General features: G+C 40.5%; 3 protein-coding genes across 3 annotated transcripts; all 3 read left to right on the top strand.

Annotated features, from left to right (window-relative positions):
- Positions 1 to 57: 57 nt before the first annotated feature.
- Positions 58 to 6,491, top strand: ftr86 (finTRIM family, member 86). Its single transcript, XM_072691754.1, has 8 exons — positions 58 to 591; positions 750 to 845; positions 1,693 to 1,926; positions 2,100 to 2,259; positions 2,528 to 2,623; positions 3,077 to 3,142; positions 5,452 to 5,654; positions 6,156 to 6,491. Exons 1-8 carry the CDS (start codon positions 58 to 60, stop codon positions 6,489 to 6,491), a joined length of 1,725 nt encoding a protein of 574 aa, XP_072547855.1.
- A 3,803-nt stretch (positions 6,492 to 10,294) lies between these two features.
- On the top strand, positions 10,295 to 11,519 carry cbln20 (cerebellin 20). The gene is made up of 4 exons (XM_072691753.1): positions 10,295 to 10,301; positions 10,480 to 10,584; positions 10,758 to 10,898; positions 11,092 to 11,519. Exons 1-4 carry the CDS (start codon positions 10,295 to 10,297, stop codon positions 11,517 to 11,519), a joined length of 681 nt encoding a protein of 226 aa, XP_072547854.1.
- A 2,836-nt stretch (positions 11,520 to 14,355) lies between these two features.
- On the top strand, positions 14,356 to 15,994 carry cbln18 (cerebellin 18). Its single transcript, XM_072691752.1, has 4 exons — positions 14,356 to 14,458; positions 15,011 to 15,190; positions 15,324 to 15,455; positions 15,690 to 15,994. Exons 1-4 carry the CDS (start codon positions 14,356 to 14,358, stop codon positions 15,992 to 15,994), a joined length of 720 nt encoding a protein of 239 aa, XP_072547853.1.
- The last annotated feature ends 2,551 nt before the right edge of the window (positions 15,995 to 18,545 follow it).

Genomic DNA, 18,545 nt, shown 5'->3' with positions numbered 1-18,545 from the left:
GTCTTATTTTCAGAAGTCACATTGTCTCAACACCATCTCCAGGGACTTGTTTCAGTCATGGCTATGTCCAGTTGCTGTCCAGAGGAGTTTTCCTGCCCTGTATGTTTGGAAATACTGTGTGATCCTGCTACACTTCCTTGTGGTCATACCTACTGCCTTCAGTGCATCCAGAAGCACTGGGATAAATCTACAGCAAAGGGCATCTACTCCTGTCCTCAGTGCAGGCAGGTCTTCAACCCCAGGCCTTCTCTGGGCAGGAATAACATGCTGATGGAAGCTATGAGGAAACTTAGAGTGCAGGAGCTGGATAGGCCCCCTGCTTCTTCTACTGACCGTGGATCCATAGATCCTTCTCCTCAACCAGCAGCTCTCAGGCCTGATGGAGCTGAAGGAGCTTTAGAAGGTGCCCCAGTTCTGGTGGGATTATATCCTCAGCTACCTTCTACCTCCCCCAAGCTGTGTCCACTACACCAACAGGTTCTCGAGTTGTACTGCTGCGATGATAAAGAGCGTGTGTGTGATGAGTGTAGCCTCCTGGGACATAAGGGTCATCGTGTGGTTCGTCCAGATGAGGAAAAAGAAGAGAAACAGGTACAATTTTGGACAATTATGGGGGTTTTTTTCAGTCTCATCTGCTAATTATCATAATTAACTAGTTAACTGAAACATGTTTATAAGATTTTTTATTAATGTTGGGTTGTTTGTCCTGAGTATTTTTTTTATGTGTTTGTGTTGCCTGTGGAGAGCAGCGAGAGCTGGAGCAGAAGAAGGAAATGATACAAAAGAGTATTCAAAGCAGAGAGAAGATCATTCAGACACTACCAAAGGTTTTCCAAGCTCACCAGGTAAGTCTAGACTTCTCTATCCTGAACATGAGAAAAACAAATAACTACAGTGGTCGTAAAAAAAAAAAAAAAAAAAAAAGACGGATTAGACAGGTTTGGTTGGGATATGGGAATTCTGGGCTGACGCTAATATCCAAAATGTAGACATTGGGACTACATCTTACTAAATAGATAGAATATACAGATTTGCCTAGCTGCGGTTGTTTGACAGTGATTTGTGTATAGTGTATGTACATGATGGATTTATCATGTACATACACTATATGTTTGTGGACACCCCTTCTAATGCATGTCAATTTGCGTCCATTGCTGACACAGATGTTCAAATGCACACATTCAGCTTGTTTAGTCCCTGAGGAGAAGTATTGCCAATAGACTAGAAGCAGATAAACATGAACCTATTATTAGCACTATGCCTAATGCCAGGCGTGGGCTAGAGGGGATTAACGCCCCCCAGCATAGAGCAGTGGAACTGTGTTCTCTGGAATGACAGTGCTCCATCTACTACTTTTGGGAAGAGTTCAGGAGTTTGAGATGGTGTGGGAGGGGGGGGGATCAACGATGCTCCAAACCAAAAATATAGTAGAAAGACTTCTCTGGACGGTAGAGACAGTTACTTCAACAAAAGCTGGGTGAACGTTTTGGTTTTTTTTTTGTTAATACCCATGATTTCAGTAGAAACAATGAATAAACAGGTGTCCCAATACTTGTGTCCATCAAACAGTTACAAAATTAGTTTACAGAGAACAGTATAGCATTTATTGTAGAGACTGAAACTGAGGGGCATATTGTTTTATATTTGGATACACAAGATAAAGGTAAACTCATTTTCCTCCTTTTGCCTTAGACTGTCATCCATGGCCTGCAGAGGGACAGTCTGGAAATGTTTGCTGATTTAGTGAAGAGTGTGGAGTTAATGAACTCTCAGGTCATGGAACTGCTCCGAACCTATGAGGCCTCCTCTTTCAATCACGTAGAGGCCCACCGCTATAGACTGCAGCAAGAGATAAGCCAGCTATGCAAACAACAAGAGGAACTGAACAAAGTAGCCAACACTGGGGACTCTCTCCAATTCCTAAATGTAAGCTGTAACAGCCTTTACTACAGATATTGTCCTAGTATTGAATGCTACTAGATTTACTTGGACGGTACACGTAAACACGTGCAGGCCACTACATGTTGTTCATTTTCAGACATATAATTACATCATTAAAATATATATATTACTCAGCTGATTTGTTCTCTCTGATTTAGGCACTTGTAACTATGACTGCTGTTAACGAGTTTGGAAATGCAGAGCTGGAGATTTCCTGTCCAGAGGCAGTGGAGGCTGGAGTCAGATCAGCTCTTGGGGCTTTGAGAGGGGGGCTAAATGACCTTTGTAAAGGAAGCCTGGCCAGTATCTTCAGATGTGGTAAGGCTGTTTCCAACTGCACATGATTTGATTGCCATATTTGTGCGAAAAATATTTTTAAAAATCTCATCGCTTTTTTCTTCACTTTTTTGCAACCTGTTATGTTGTGCTTTTTAGACATTCTACATACAGTATAAGGATTGTTTGTCTACTTCTACTTTGTAAACAGCAAGTCTTGCAATGTCACACTTGTGAATAGTAGCAAAACCTGAAATTTGATGCAAAAACATCCCCCTCAGTACTTACTGACCGTGCCTCCTTCCGATAGTGAATGATGCAGGAGCAATGGCACCAACAGCCAGTGCTCAGGCAGCAGAGACAGGCCCTGCTCCAACTGCCTTGCAAGCTGCTTCACAAATAACAGGTGAGCAAACAAAATAATGGGCTGTAAAAATGTGATTGCTTACTTATGTGTTCTGCACCTGCTATCTCTCTGGATTGTTCATCACTATTCCTTCTCTCTCTCATTACATCTTACTACAGAGCAACATTAAGGCAAAAGAACCATTAAATGCATGCCATCATATAATGTGAAAATATGTGCACTGTAATAGCATGAAAGAGATATGAATAGAGTGACGGTCATCAAAGCATCACTGAATGTCATGCCTGCTTTCTTCTTTAGCTCCTCAGAATACACTTTCATCGAGCAACGCTGACAATAAACCTAAAAACACAACACAACAAGCTACAACACCACAGCTTCCTCCAGCTCCTGCTGCACAGACAGGTGAATATGCAAAATACACCCACTATAATGCAACAGCAATGCTTCTTGAGTTTTAAAGGCTTTGCATGACTCACCTTGTCTTTGCAGTGAAGAAATCAGCCACCTTCAGTGTGGAAAACCTAGCACCTAAAACCAGAGATGAGATGATTAAATGTAAGTGCATATTTTTTATGTCAGACTTAATTAACATGAAATTTGACATAAAGTAAACCTGACTCAAGATTATGTAATTATATTAATTATGTCTGTGAAAAAGTTGGCCTGTATGTAGTTACATTGTTTCTATAATAAATTCTTTAGTTATAGTTTTCATAATCCTAATTGTATGGGTTTCCAACAAACATGTGCAACCTAAAATTTGATTAATATTGTATACAATTGACTTTGGCTTTTTGTTGACATATTTAATTCATCAGGGTTTTATTTATTTATTTAATTTATTATTGATTGATTTATTTATTATTTGATAGTCTCAGCATGAATCTGTTGGTGATACCTCTTCATATATATTATATTATATTATACAGTGAGTCCAAGAAGTATTTGATCCCTTGCTGATTTTCTTTGTTTGCCCACTAATAAAGACACTATCCTTCTGCACTTTTAATGGTAGATATATTCTAACATGGAGAGACAGAATATCAAGACAAAAATCCAGAATATAATTTTAAAGAATATATTTTAATTAATTTGTATTTCAATGAGGAAAATAAGTATTTGATCCCTCTTGCCAAACACACTCAATACTTAGTGGCAAAGCCTTTGTTTGCAAGCACAGCGGTGAGACGTTTGTTGTAGTTAACCACAAGTTTAGCACACACACCAGGGGGAATTTTGGCCCACTCTTCTTTGCAGATCCTCTCTAAATCATGAAGGTTGGTGGGCTGTCGCTTGGCAACTCTGACCTTCAGCTCCCTCCATAGATTTTCGATCGGATTGAGGTCTGGCGACTGGCTGGGCCACTCCATGACCTTAATGTGATTTTTCTTGAGCCAATCCTTTGTTGCCTTTGCTGTATGTTTAGGGTCGTTATCATGTTGGAAGACCCAACCACGGCCCATTTTCAGATCCCTGGCAGAGGGGAGGAGGTTGTCCCTCAGGATTGTGCGGTACATGGCTCCATCCATCTTCCCAGTGATGCGGTGAAGTAGCCCTGTACCCTTGGCAGAGAAACACCCCCAAAACATTATGCTTCCACCTCCATGCTTGACGGTGGGCACAGTGTTCTTGGGGTCATAGGCAGCATTTTTCTTCCTCCACACATGGCGGGTGGAGTTGAGGCCAAAAAGTTCAATTTTGGTCTCGTCTGACCACAAAACCTTCTCCCAATAACTTGGTTCATCTTTCAAATGATCATTGGCATACTTGAGGCGCGCCTCCACATGTGCTCTCTTCAGCAGGGGTACCTTTCGGGCACTGCAGGATGTGAATCCATTGTTGCGCAAAGTGTTGCCAATTGTTTCCTTGCAAACTGTGGTCCCAGCTGCCTTCAGGTCATTTGCTAACTCCTGCCGAGTGGTTGCAGGACGATTTCTGACTGTTCTCAGCATCATTGCCACCCCACGAGGCGAAATCTTCTTTGGAGCACCGGGCCGAGGTCTGTTGATTGTCATGTTATACTCTTTAAACTTTCTGATAATTGCACCAATAGTTGTTACTTTCACATCCAACACCTTACTAATCTTTTTGTAGCCCATTCCAGCTTTGTGAAGGTCAACAATTCTGACTCTGAGGTCCTGTGACAGCTCTTTGGTTTTACCCATGTTGGAGACTTGAAATCTGTGTGATCTGTCTGATTCTGTGGACAGGTGTTTTTCACACAAGTGATTAGTGAGAACAGGTGGCTTCAGGTCAGGTAACAAGTTGATTGGGAGTGTCTAACTGGTCTGTAAAAGCCAGAACTGCTAATGAATACTAAGGGATCAAATACTTATTTCACTCCATGAAATACAAATCAATTAATATATATTCCTTAGATTTATTTTCTGGATTTTCTTTTTAATATTCTGTCTCTCCATGTAAGAATACATCTACCATTAAAAGTATAGAATGATCATGTCTTTATTAGTGGGCCAACGAAGAAAATCAGCAAGGGATCAAATACTTCTTGGACTCACTGTATTATATTATATTATATTATATTATATTATATTATATTATATTATATATTATATGTTATATTTGGTCTTCATATAAATAGGACAGATATGAGTAATCTATCCCAAAGCTTGATTTTCCAAACGTATAGCGCAATAAATAACTGTTACATAGTATATTGTATAGTTGTATGTTTATTTTTTTATGCTGCAAATCAACTTTCCTTGGTAAAGAGACCCATGTCAGTACAGGTCAAGGCCTCAGTTTCAGCTGCATATTGTACTACAGGTTGAAATATCAGAGATTTGCTTATATCATGTACATATTACTTAAAGGCAGGCATGACCAGTGATCTTTCCTTTCAGTCCGCTTTGAGCCCACACTGGATCACAACAGTGCTTATCGTCACATACGTTTGTCTGACGGAGATCGCAAGGCCACACTCCGTGCTGAGACTCAGAACTATCCAGAGCATGCTGAACGCTTCCTCTACTGGAGGCAGGTCATGTGTCGGGAACCTTTGGCAGGAAGCCCTTACTACTGGGAGGTGGAATGGACGGGACAAAAGGTAGCACTAAACATATTCATCATAAATCATTGTTTTTGCACAGTAAAGGATTAGTTTGTCCAGATGGTAACTCGATTGGTAGTTGATAATAAATAAGGGTTTGTAGAGCCTAGTTTGTTTTGTGCACATTAAATATAATCAGTCTCAGGATGAAGATGAAAATAAAGACTTTTTAGGGGCTCAGTTGTTCTATGTTAACTCTCCCCAGCCCACAGACCATATTGTCACTGTCCAATAAAAAACATGTATCTCCAAAATGATGACCTTCAGCCTACACCAGTTTAGTGCACACACTTGCATTGATGTACACCCCGTAGGGCTGGTGTGATGCCACAAACACTCTGCTGATCTCAATCATAAATAAAACACTTTAAACCACTGGGTATGTTAGCATGCCTCTCTTAATGGTTTCTGCTGTTTGCTATATATGTAGTGGAAACATCTCATCAAACCTGTTAAACACATTAGCTTAATTTAAAAGTGTTATGGCCTTCTCTCCAGGTGACCATTGGTGTGGCATATAAAGACATGGTACGCTCCACGTCGAATGACAGCTCCAGACTGGGCCACAATGAGCAATCCTGGACCCTGTACTGGTCAGGCAATGCCTTCTCTCTGTGGCATGCAGGTAATGAAACCTCACTGGCTGCTCCTAAAGCCCGGCGCATTGGAGTCTATCTGGACCAGCAGGCGGGTGTGCTGGCCTTTTACAGGGTCTCTCACAACCAGGCCCACCAGATCTGCTGTGTAGAAACAGAATTCAGTGCAGCTCTCTACCCCAGCTTCCGCTTCTGGTCTGGGGTGGGTTCCAGCATCACTCTTTGCCACGTAGCCTGAAGACTGCAGGATGTTGGTGTAGACAAGCTCACAACATGTAACGTTGAATTTGATTTGTCAGTGAATTCATAATAATGACTGGTCAATATAATAATAATGTATAGAGATTGTTGTCAGTCAGTGACTTGTTAGTGTTTATTGGAGCCACTAGAGGGTGATGTGAGCGCACATCTCACAAGGAACTGTGTTTGAGCAGAGACATTAAAAAGGACTGGCATGCCTTTAGCACGAACTATAAAAGGATTGGGGCTGATTTATCTAACAAATAAAAGAGTACTATTACAATAATAATAAAGCTGAAAATGCTGTAGCCTCATATACTATATGGACAAAAATATTTGGACACATACTTGTTAATTTTTTTTCTTCTTAATCATGGGTATTAAAAAAAGAGTTTATCCTGCGTTTGTTGCAGTAACTGTCTCTACTGTCCAGGGAAGGCTTTCTACTAGATTTTAGAGCATTACTAATGATGCATTCAACAACAAACGTATTGGATGGAGCACCATTAATCCAGAGAACACAGTTGCAATGCTCCACAGCTCAATGCTGAGAGCTTTGTACCCCTCTAGCTCATGCCTGGCATTAGGCATGGTGCCAATAGGACTATTTCTATTGACAGTGATTCTCTACAAGGACTAGACAACCTGTCTGGGTGCCACTTTAATTAGCTGAATGCATTCATCAGAAGGGATGTCCATAAACATTTGGATATATAGAGTAGCTACTACTTGACTGCATTCCTTAATCAACACACACAGCTCTATCCACACAGAGTTGTAATACATGTACTTTATGGTTGCTGATATGTATAACAGACTGTTAGCAGTAAAATAAACAAAAAGCAGAAGAAAGTCAGTCTTTCAGATGGTTGGTGCTGCTGCTGATATTAGCTACTGTTGTCAGTAACTTTTGTCCATGAGACATGCTACTTTCACTATAGACTACTTGTTTTCTACATTAGCCTTGTAGCTGTAAAAACTGTGAAAGCAAATTTCTGACAACAAACACAGTTGGGGTTAAGGGGAAGTTGTGAAAAATAATGTAAAAATCCTTTAATGAAATTAACTGTACACAGTTCACAGTTCATATATTTATTTCCTGTTACCAATTTTGTAATAGTTAAACTCTGTAGATATAAAGTTATATAAAACACCACTTTCTTACCTAATAAATAAAGAATAATCTGTTTAACTGTTATTTGATACCTCCACTTCCTGGCATAAAGATTTAGACAGACTTCACGTGTATATGAGTGTATGTGATATGTTGCTTCTGTTTTTACATCAACCACTGAGTTGCTCCTTAACTACCCTATCACACTCTGATCAGACATAAACAGAGCACACAACAAAACCTGCACCCTCATGATTTATCTGCTCGGTTCACGGGAACTGCAAATGCAAAGAAAAGATCAGATTCCCTGTTCGCTGCTAGTATTTCATTACATTTCTTCCTTTCTCTCTGCACACTTGGGCTTTGGCCTACATTGCCATCGTGTTATTCCACTCTGACTTTCACAGTACAGAATCAGTACAGTACAGTACAGTGCCTTGTAGTATTTCACCGTCATCAGATTTTAATCTGATATTTTGTGCTGTGTCATGTTTCATTGTAGAGGGTTTAAAATGTATCAGTTTAAAGTGATATTGGTTTTATGTAAGAAGATAATCTGTGAAAAATGCTGTTTGCATAAATATGCAACCCCTAACCTTACATTTACCCAGATAAATGACATAACACACAATTGTCTTGACATGTCCTGTGAATCATTAAAAACAATAACAATCCCTTATTTTAAGGACTGTTGGTCAGACTGTGAATCTGAAGGAAAGCTGTGACATGTATGACCAGCGATAAAGTACTTAAAGGCTCCAAAATCTAATCCAAATTGTGATACTGCATATCCCAGAGAGTACTGCGGGATCGACTGTGAAGAAATGGAAACTGTAATGTAACACCCTGGCACTGCATGGACAAGGCTGTTTATCGAAACAACAATCACTTCGAATGAGTTCATGAGTTCAGACACTGAGACTGGAGTGAAGGTGCACTCCAGAAGAAGGCTTTACTAAAAAATATACACATCTAAGCATGGCTGGGGTTTGGCAGAAAGTTTTGTTGCCAGGTGAGACAAAATAGGGCTTTTGGGGCCAAAATTCAAAACACTATGTGCCAGATCACAAAGTGTACAGACAGATTTGCTGTGAAGAGCATATAGTGTTAAAGTTTGTTGTACTAATGTTAAAAAACTGAGCATTTTGGTAAATTTGTAATACAGATGAGGTAAAATACCTACTTCACCTTTCAGCAGAGCAAATGACCCCATACACAAAGTCAAAGCAACACAGGAGTGATTGAAGAACAACAAGGTCAGTGTTCTACAATGGCCAGCTCAAACGGGGGCCTCAGGCACAGCTCCAGGGCTGTGACTGAAATGGATCCCTACTCCCTCGTTTTGCACTATAACTCTCGTTACATCCCTCATTTTGCACTCTATAGGGAGGGACTATTTAGCTTCCTAAAACACAAATGATTTCAGACACTTCCTCACCCTCAATGTGCGTCAGCACCAGTCGCATTAACAAATACATGAGAGGCTAAGCCATGTTCAAAGTTCTGCTCACACACAAACTCAATTCTGAATTCAGGTCAGTAAATGCACTGTGCTGTTCATGAAATAATCTTTGACCATTATGTTTATAAACATAAGCCCACCATTAACAAACTACATGGGAAAATAGTGGAAATTCACGGCGTGAATCACTTGCTTATATGACCAAACATCTCACAGTTCTACTGTCTGTTGCTTCATAACAAGACTCAATGCATTTTGGTCCACATTCAGCTCATGTAGTGAGCTATGTTCACTGTAAATGATCAGTGCATTGTGGGAGATTATAGTGCCCTCAAAATCACGTTCTAATTCTATCTTACGATTCGGACACCTCAGAGAAAATGTTTGACACTCATTAGTGCCTTAAAACAGAAATGGGTATTTTGGTCGCAGTCCAGATCTCAATTCAATCAAGAATCTGCAGTACCCTGAACAACCTGGTGCAGATCTTCCAGGTGAAAATCACCCCAAACATCGCAGAGCTTGTATAAACTTGTATAAAGCCGTTATTGTTATAGGTCCAGAACATCCTATTCTATTGGCAATGCATTTTTATGAAGATTACACAAGATCAGTGTTGCTACTGAATGCCGTCAGCAGTGAGCTGTAGAAACCCTCTATGTTAGGGTTTGGTTGATTTCAGGAATCTGTGATGATGTAAAGGTAGTAATTGATTGCTGTAATTGCTCTGGAGAATACTCCAATGTCACACCACTTTTCCCTAAAACAATAACATGATCAAATGGCCCACTGGGTCTAATGGCCTAATGTACAAATAAAAATGTATGTTTTTCACACACCTAATTTACAATCCATCAAAAGGGTCTTTAGGGAGAGTCACATTCACTAGGTGGTCCTCAACCAGCTTCAGAGTTTTGTCTGATTCTTTGTTCTTAGCATTCAAGCAACTGTACGACTCCCAGTGGAATGCTGGTCTGAATGTTTATGGGTGTACCTGTTCAGAGGATTGCACCATGGGAGTAACACAATGTTTTTGAGCTCTCAGACAATACGTGTCCCATTTATCGCTTATCATCACTGGGACAAAGCCACAAAGGTTCTGCCTATTCTCTTACCCAGGGTTGAGTGCAGGAGGTGGAGTCAGCCAAACCTTTATAGCCGAGTCTCCTCCACCTGAGACCATACATCTTCACTGTCACCGGTCAGAAGATATCAACACAGAAGAATGAGAGGTAAGGTGGGGCAACCTGTGTAAACTGGTGGGGAAAATAAGCAGATTCTGTGTGAAGATCTACTCAGACGTGTGGTCTAGCACCAGATGTATTATATTGGTGCTTCTTTGTGACTAATCGTCTTGCCACCTTTGGGTTTCTTTTTTTAACTTGTCAATGTGCTATATTCCTTACCCAGGCATTGTGTTTCTGTGTCTGCTGGGATGCTCCCTTGCACAAAACATGACATACTCTTGGAATGGCCCAGGAGCTTCCAGCAAGACTGACTCCAACACTGACAATGGTGAACTGAAAGATGATAGAAATTCTTTGGTTAGCATGTTAATCAATGCACAGTAGTCTTGAACGGAATCCATACCTTCAGCCTTACAAAGTACATAGCTAGCTTGTTAACCCAAGAATTTAGCTTTCCAGGATACTATCTAAGTGTGGCTGACCGTGAGGCCTTTTTTGCAGCATGCCTGACCGACACAGCAACCTGCGGCTGCTGCCTGATGCAGAAACAGATGTGGAGGTTGGAGACATTTTTCAACATGAGCCTGACTGAGCTGCAGAAGGGTCTGGAGAGAGCCCAGGGTGTCCTGAACAACATTCGCTGTGAGCAAACTTTCCTCCCAAAGTCCTCCCATGCATATTTTATAACCTCTCTGAATGGCATCTCTCTGAAAAGCCAGTTATCTAGCAACTAATCACTAAGGGTGGCTAGCCTTGTTAGCCCTGATGGTTGATAGTGACGTTTTAAACCAGGGAGTCAATACTCTCACTGACCACTGCTTCTTTCTCTGCTCAGCTAGCCGCAGTGCCTTCTCGGTGGCTCTGACCGACGTTCGGCGATGTTTGGGTCCCTTCCGTGAGGATGTGGTGGTGAAGTACCAGAGTGTGTTCATTAACTTGGGTGATGGCTACAACATCAACACGGGTGTCTTCACTGCCCCTCGCTCTGGGGTCTATGCCCTGGCCCTGACCGTCTACAGCGATGCTGGTGCCCCTGGGGCCTCTCTGGCTGCCTGTGGTCGCGTAAGGAGGAATGGGCGTGTGATTGCAGCACTCAGCGAGAACAACACGCAGGATCAGGAGGACAGTGCCACCGTCGTCTTGGCAGTACAGCTGCAGGCCGGAGACAAGGTGGATGTTATTCTGCCTGTCCCCTGCTACCTGTGTGACGACAACAGCCACTACAACACCTTCAGTGGCTTCCTGCTTTACGCTACAGATTGAAAAGTAGCTCTCACTCAAGCAGGAGGTTGAGAGCACTCTGTTCTATGACCATGTGTCTACATTATGATCCGTTACACCGTTTTAGCTTTGTATTGTCAGATAGGTTCTTGTGACCCTTCAGAATCAGGGCATTGTATTTGTATTCATCTCCCCTCAGTGATAGCATCTACAAGATAGACCTAATGTATGGTCTGTTTTGTTCAAGGATATCAAGCTAAACTGTTATTTTTCATCATTGCATTGTCCTTTAATAAATGCCTGATACAAGTTGGTGACAAAGCACCAAATGTGTTTCATTTGAGTGGGCATGTAATAAATCTGAATAAACAATGAAAACATATCTTTGTCGTATTTAATAATTGTGCTGCTGATGATATGATGATGAGATTGTTGGAAAAGAAATAGGCACAGACGTGAATTGCTCACGGCATCTGCACCTCAGGCTAGAAAGACAACACAAAGGACAACTAAAACACAGAAAATATTGATTATTAAAAGATAAAAAATAAAGAATCCATATTACTTGAATCTCTGTAAAAACAATATGATGTGAAACAATGTGGGGTAGTTCCAGTTTCAAGGGGGGTATTGTACAATAAGACATACTAACTGAGCAACTAATTATTACTAAGTAACGCTGAATATAAACATACACTCTAAACAAAAGGGCTTTGTTGGATCCAAAGACTGGCATCCAAATGGTTCTTTCAGCTGTTAGCCCTTCTAATAAATGCAGTCAGCTCCATTCATTTGCACCAATTGCTGTACACAGATGAGCAAAAGCACACACACACCTTGTCTAGTACCTGTAGATAAGTATTGCCATTAGAATAGGACTCTGTGGAGCAGTTAAACATTAACCTATTGGCACCATGTCTAATGGCAGGTTCAAAAAGCCCCCCAGCATTGAGCTGTTAAGCAGTGGAAGGGCGTTCTCTGGAATAATGGTGCTCCAGCCAATACTTTTGGGATGGGATGGTAATCATCCAACATCCTGACCTGCTGCTAAATGCAATCAGGTCCTCAGAGCTATGCTCCAAAATGCTCCTGTGCTATAGTGGAATGCACTCCCGGTACAGTAGAGACAGTTACTCCAAGAAAAGCAGAATACACTCTTTTTAATGCCTCTGATTTCATAAGAAACTATGAATAAGCAATGCATTTGCCTGTGCTAAAACTGGTAGAATCCCATTTTTGAGGGATTTCTTCAGTTTTTGCATATTTGTCTCACTTCAGTCATTCACTGCTAGAAAGAATATACCCAACATCCACTGATAAGTGTAAAAAGTAATGACAACAAACCACAGTGAGAGCAACTAGCTCCAAATGGAGAATGGTTATCTTCTCAGTAGTTGCTGGTTTACCACACATTTACCACATAACCAGATGCTCTACACTACTGAAGAGCAACTGCTCAAATATCAGAGTGTGATTATGGCCTTTGGTGGGAATAACTGGATTATGGCCTACAGCCAAATTACAAATGTCAATAATAACATATATTATAATGCTCTCTGTTGTTGCTATAGTATAGTGAATAGCATTGCTGCTCTCTACTTGGTAAACTAGGGTTCAATTTCCTGTCTGGGCAAAAAGAATACATTGAGAGTCCTTGGACAAGACATCTGATTCTCAATAATCCACTTCTATAACTATAACTATATTCAACTGTATTTTTTTTTGTGGATAAGAGCCTCTGCAAACAGCCCTAAATGTAAAAGTAAGCTCAGGGTACAGTTTTGGAGCTGGTATAGCTATTCCTGATTGTAGCTCAAACATTATTGTAATTCAGTTAATTTCTGCTTCAGTTCAATAAACCTTCAATTGGACACCTAGCCCCTTTTACATGAGAAGTAGTTGCTCTCTGTGGATTTCTTCCCCAGGTATGGTCCACACCCTTGTCAGAGCTCAGACTACAAAACCAAATGCAGAACAGGGACCACTGATCGAGAGATAGAACTAATCTGTGCGTCAGCAATAAAAGCTAAACCCCAGGAAACACTCAAATGACCACTCAACAATGGTAGGTATCAAAACACCCAGCATTCCCTGTGGTTTGGAAACTGGATACTGATATACTGATAAAAAACATTATTGACAATAACTTCCACAGGCCTCCACGGGACAGGTGAAAGACACAGAAAGGGGCGGGAAGCTTCACCTGTCCTATTTTTCCCCCTCTGCTGTTCTCACCACCTCAAACAAAGGCTGGACAACTCTGCCATTAAAGGCCCTGAATGCATAAGACAGACTGCATTCTCAGCTCAGTGTCCTCAGTTCATCTGCTCCAACAGCTCTCCAAACCACAGTGAGTATGAAGATGAAACCAATAAGACTGTTAAGACCTTTGCATTTGAATGTTTACGTATCAACAAGGGGTGAATATAGGAATGTTAAAATGAGTGGGACTTGCAAATGATGGATTTAGATGGAACCAGTTCTGCCTAATTTCTATATATTTATAAAACATATGTATTTGCATTTTGTGATGTATTTTTTATATATATGATTTTTAGTTAATATAAAAATACATACTGGGTTTACTTTTTATAGCTGCTGCTTTGCTTCTCAGTTACTGGGATCTTGAATGATTATTTTTTGTACGTATAGGTTGTATCTTGTATCTACTGGTTTGTGGGGGGCAGTGTGTAATAGAACATCTATTTAACATAGAGCATAGCACTATTTTCTAATCCAAAGTAACTGTATGATACAAAAAGGCGGTCACAAGCTATATACACATACACAAACACAAGGTAAAAATAATAAAATATTACTAATACAATACTGCTTAATGACTTTTACACAGAGAGATTCTTCTGTCCATAACTCAAGGATGAAGACAGCTGTAGTAGCTGTACTGGGCCTGCTGGGGGCATTATGTCTAAGCTCAAGGACGGAGGCAACTACTGCCTGGGACATTGTACGCCAGTCTGCAGGTGAGGTATTTCTGTCATAGAAATTCATGACAATAATGAATACCTTCATCAAGTGAACAGTAATAAAAAGATTTAAGGGGAAACCATGAAAGATAACAAGATTAATAAACTGAAACAATAACATGTAATGTCCTCTGTATGTTTGGCACAAAGGCATACAGTATATTGTATCTTAGTCTGGCCTCTTTTGCTGCTTAATCTGGCCTCTTAAGAATTCTGCTGTTGTCTTCCTTTGCCTTCCAGTACCTTTATGGTTACTAAGCTCACTAGTCCTTTCTTTTCTCTTAATAGTGTTTCAAATGGGTAAATTTGGTAATCCTAGATTATTAACTGTTATCCCTATTCAATTATTTTAATGTAGTTGCTCTAATGTAACTGAAAAATGAGATATGATGAGATAGATTGGACACTTTATTTAAGGCTCACATGGAGATTACTAGTACAGGGACTGATATGGAGATACTAGCTTTTGTAATAATCAGAACTGTGTTGTAAAGAAACCAGTGTCCATCTCTGCTCTACACTGACTTTATCCTGCTTGTTCTCTCTCAGCAAATTGGACAGGTGTTCTGCCCTGTGGTGGCTGGGACTGTGAATGTGAATTCAGGAATCCGAAAGGCTGCTGCTGTGTGGCTGGGCAGTTGTTCCAGTTGGAGGAGGCCACCTTCATGAGAATGGTGGGCTTATGGAAAGGCTTGACCAGCCTCAATGAACAGATTGATGAGGTCACAGGTAACCCATTCTCTACCTCGGTCATACACTCACTTAGATGCTTGTCCCTCAAGAAATGGATAATGAATTGGCTGAGGCCCAAGGTTTTCCTCTAACAGCTGATTGGTGTTTCCTTCTCTCTTCTTTCCACCAGGTGGACGTAACATAGCATTTGCTGCTTCAATGACACCAATAACTAGCTGTTTTGGGCCTTTTACCAGGAATGTGTCCATGCCGTACCAGAACATTACACTCAACCAAGGCTATGGGTATAACGGTGCACTAGGTGAGCAGAGGCTCCTCTTAATAACGATTGCAAAACCAATAACCACAACACATGGACAATATTTTAGTCCAGCATGACTATTTCACATTAGATACCACTAAATACTATTATAAAACTATTTACTCTTCATTCAGTCTCCAAGTAATCTATGCATACACACCAAACAAATGATATTTAAACTCATTCCCACAAAGCACAGAATAACCTGATGTTTGATTTTCTGCATCTGCTCAGGTGCTTTCACAGCCCCTCATGCTGGCCTCTACTCCTTTAGCTACACTGTGTACTCCAGTGTGGGGCCAGCAGGTGAGCGCATCTACCACAAGGTCCAGCTGGTAAAGGATGGCCAGGTGATCGCCTCCTCCTGGGAGGACAACCGTGAGGACTCTGAGGACAGCGCCACACAGACGGTGCTGCTGCAGCTCAGACAAGGCAACCAGGTGTATGTAGAGCTGGTGTCAGGCAGGTTTCTGTGTGCGGACTCTCAGGGCTACAACTCCTTCAGCGGGTTCCTGGTCTACCCCCTCCCCGAGCTTTGAAACAGGAAATGGTAGAAATCACCCAGCACATTTTTTTCAGAGCCAATAATGATAGCAAAGCTGGCCCTATGTCTTAAATAGTAAAAACTTATGATACGTTTTGTGTGACATGGTTGAACACGCTATGGATCTACTAACATGATGCAGGAGGGCACATTCAGTAGGTGTGAACAAATTGATGATACAGTAGAGTTACCTGTTGAATTACATCTCAACTTTCATACAAACTACAAAACCACAGAAAATTTGCATGTATCAGAAAATAATTTCCCCAATAATTCATCTTTTCCTCATCTTCCTTCTTATTTTTGCAAATGCTTAATTAAAAACAACAGATTGTGCTCACTTTTGTTTAATGTGGCATTATTGTTTCCTGGTGGATTTTGTTTGCCTCAGAAAGACTAAATATCATGTATCTTATAAAAATGTCTTCAGGTGTTTTGACATTAAAGATTTGCCATTTCACCAACTCTTAATAATCAGTTCCATTAATGTGACATTACAGCTCTATCAGCATTGTTTTTCAGCATCAGAGAACATCAACAGGGTCCAAAATATGACAATTAAAAAACTGTGTTTTATCGTTTAAGGATGGTAATAAGGGAGTTTAAGAATTTTAACATTTCAAAACAAAGAAAAGCGAAATGTCCAATTTTCATGTTCCCATAGTATTTTGATCGGTGAATATTCAAATATAAGCAATTTGTAAGACTGACAAGATTCTTGGAAGGCTTTTGCGCAAACACATGGACCCATATTGTTATGTTGATAATATGATTCACTGACAATCCAATGAAAAGTTTAGAATTAGAAGGAACACCTAAAAGCTTTTGTACTAGTGGTCTCAGACTTTTGGACCCCTTATGTGTAAGTGTAGGAAAGATCTGTGTTAACATCACTTTGGTGGGGAAAATAAATCCTTGCTTTGGCATAAACATTAGACTGTTGCTGTTAGTGTTTATGGAAAATACGCAATGCAACAGACAATGGAGAGATGTACAAAAATAGGATGTTTTATTGTTGCAGCAATCAGACTTTATCAGACTCAACAGCTGCCACATGCTGTTGTCCTAAAACCAAATTCTGATGATAGCTTGCAGCATAACAAAAGCTCCACACTACAAGAAACTGTACTATTAAGCCTAATGTCCATTCTGCCTGTCTTTTGCAAGCAACAGGTCCATGTATGCACCCTCAATCAGGTCCTCCTTCTCCACTCCCAAATCCTGCATCAGCTGGTTGGCTATGGCAACTCCTTCCTCTGTGCTCTGATTTTTCTTCATAACTACCTGCATGAAAATAAGGTGGAGGGAATATACTGTACTATGAATATGGATTCAGCGGATAACTAGTATTTCTTTAACTAAATTCAAAACAATATGCAATTACACTGAAGTGATAAGAATGAAAATCTAGCTTTGTGATGCAGCACTGGGGGAAAGGTTAACAAAAAAAGTTTAAATGTAATTCCCGGTTCTGGGTTACTCTAAAGCAGCCAGGTTCTTAAAATAATTAAATGTATTAAAAAATAAAATTGATAGCATTACTGATGAAGGATGCAGACACTACTCTGACATACCTCAAGCTCCATGAAGTTTCCAAGGCCTTCCACAGAGTCCACATGCACCCTTGTCTGTCCAACCATATAGAGCCGTCTCTCCTTCTTTACTTGGCCCAGCTGTCCCAGAGCATCTGACAGAACCTTCTACATACAAAGTGAAAGAACAAGACCTGGCATGAGGGGCCAATAGGTAGAGATGGAAAATGTTTAATCTCTACCCAAATGTAATGCAGTATCTCTCTCCTGACCAGAACAGTTACATCAAGCAATTAAACTAACTAATCTAGAACTAGTCTTTCAAACTACACACACTTTTTATTCTTGTTGCTTTTAGACTGTCATTTATCACTAGATGTTTGTTTGTATATGCATATACAACTATAACTGATCACAAAAACTACATAAATAAAAATAGGATGTTTAAAAAAAAAATAAAATAAAAAAACCTAACCAAGCCAGCATTTATTTTATTATTATTATGAAGGTCCAGCTATTTTGATCTTCTGATTTTGTGCTATAATGCTGCTGTCTTGGTACACAAAATAGTGCATCACAGTGAAATAAGAGTAAAACTGGTCTTTGTGTGCTTACTCTAAGTCCTTCTGGATCATTTGTGGGGGTGATGGAGTAGTTGGACAGTTTGGGTCCATCCATGTCTGGTCTTTCATAGAATATCAGCTGTCCACTTCCATCCTGACAGGGGCAAGAATTACAGGCGGTTCTTTGAGAGTAAACCGATCTACTGCATATGAAGAGATGCTGCTCTACATCCACTGAACTCATTTAGTGAAAGTGTTCGGACTCACTTGGAAATCCCTGAGTTTGAGACGGCCTTTGGCCACAGTGAAGAAGGTGTCTTGCTGTTTGATTACTGTTCCATCAGAGCCACTCATCTCCTTTGCACGCCTAGTGAGGAAGTCAGGGTCACACACCCGGGCTTTCAGCTCTACGTTGGATGGCATTCCTGCAAAACACACTGATTTTAATCTA

Source organism: Salminus brasiliensis, chromosome 11, assembly GCF_030463535.1.
Source record: "Salminus brasiliensis chromosome 11, fSalBra1.hap2, whole genome shotgun sequence".
Classification (NCBI taxonomy): Eukaryota; Metazoa; Chordata; class Actinopteri; order Characiformes; family Bryconidae; genus Salminus; species Salminus brasiliensis.
This window is presented reverse-complemented; position numbering and strand designations above follow the sequence as displayed.

Coding starts and splice junctions, on each gene's coding strand:
- ftr86 (XM_072691754.1), top strand. CDS start 58: ATGGCTATGTCCAGTTGCTGTCCAGAGGAGTTTTCCTGCCCTGTATGT. Junction 846..1,692: donor AGGTTTTCCAAGCTCACCAG/GTAAGTCTAGAC, acceptor CTTTTGCCTTAG/ACTGTCATCCATGGCCTGCA. Junction 2,260..2,527: donor GGCCAGTATCTTCAGATGTG/GTAAGGCTGTTT, acceptor TCCTTCCGATAG/TGAATGATGCAGGAGCAATG.
- cbln18 (XM_072691752.1), top strand. CDS start 14,356: ATGAAGACAGCTGTAGTAGCTGTACTGGGCCTGCTGGGGGCATTATGT. Junction 15,191..15,323: donor ACAGATTGATGAGGTCACAG/GTAACCCATTCT, acceptor TCTTTCCACCAG/GTGGACGTAACATAGCATTT. Junction 15,456..15,689: donor TGGGTATAACGGTGCACTAG/GTGAGCAGAGGC, acceptor GCATCTGCTCAG/GTGCTTTCACAGCCCCTCAT.
- cbln20 (XM_072691753.1), top strand. Junction 10,585..10,757: donor TGACTCCAACACTGACAATG/GTGAACTGAAAG, acceptor CCTTTTTTGCAG/CATGCCTGACCGACACAGCA. Junction 10,899..11,091: donor TGTCCTGAACAACATTCGCT/GTGAGCAAACTT, acceptor TTCTCTGCTCAG/CTAGCCGCAGTGCCTTCTCG.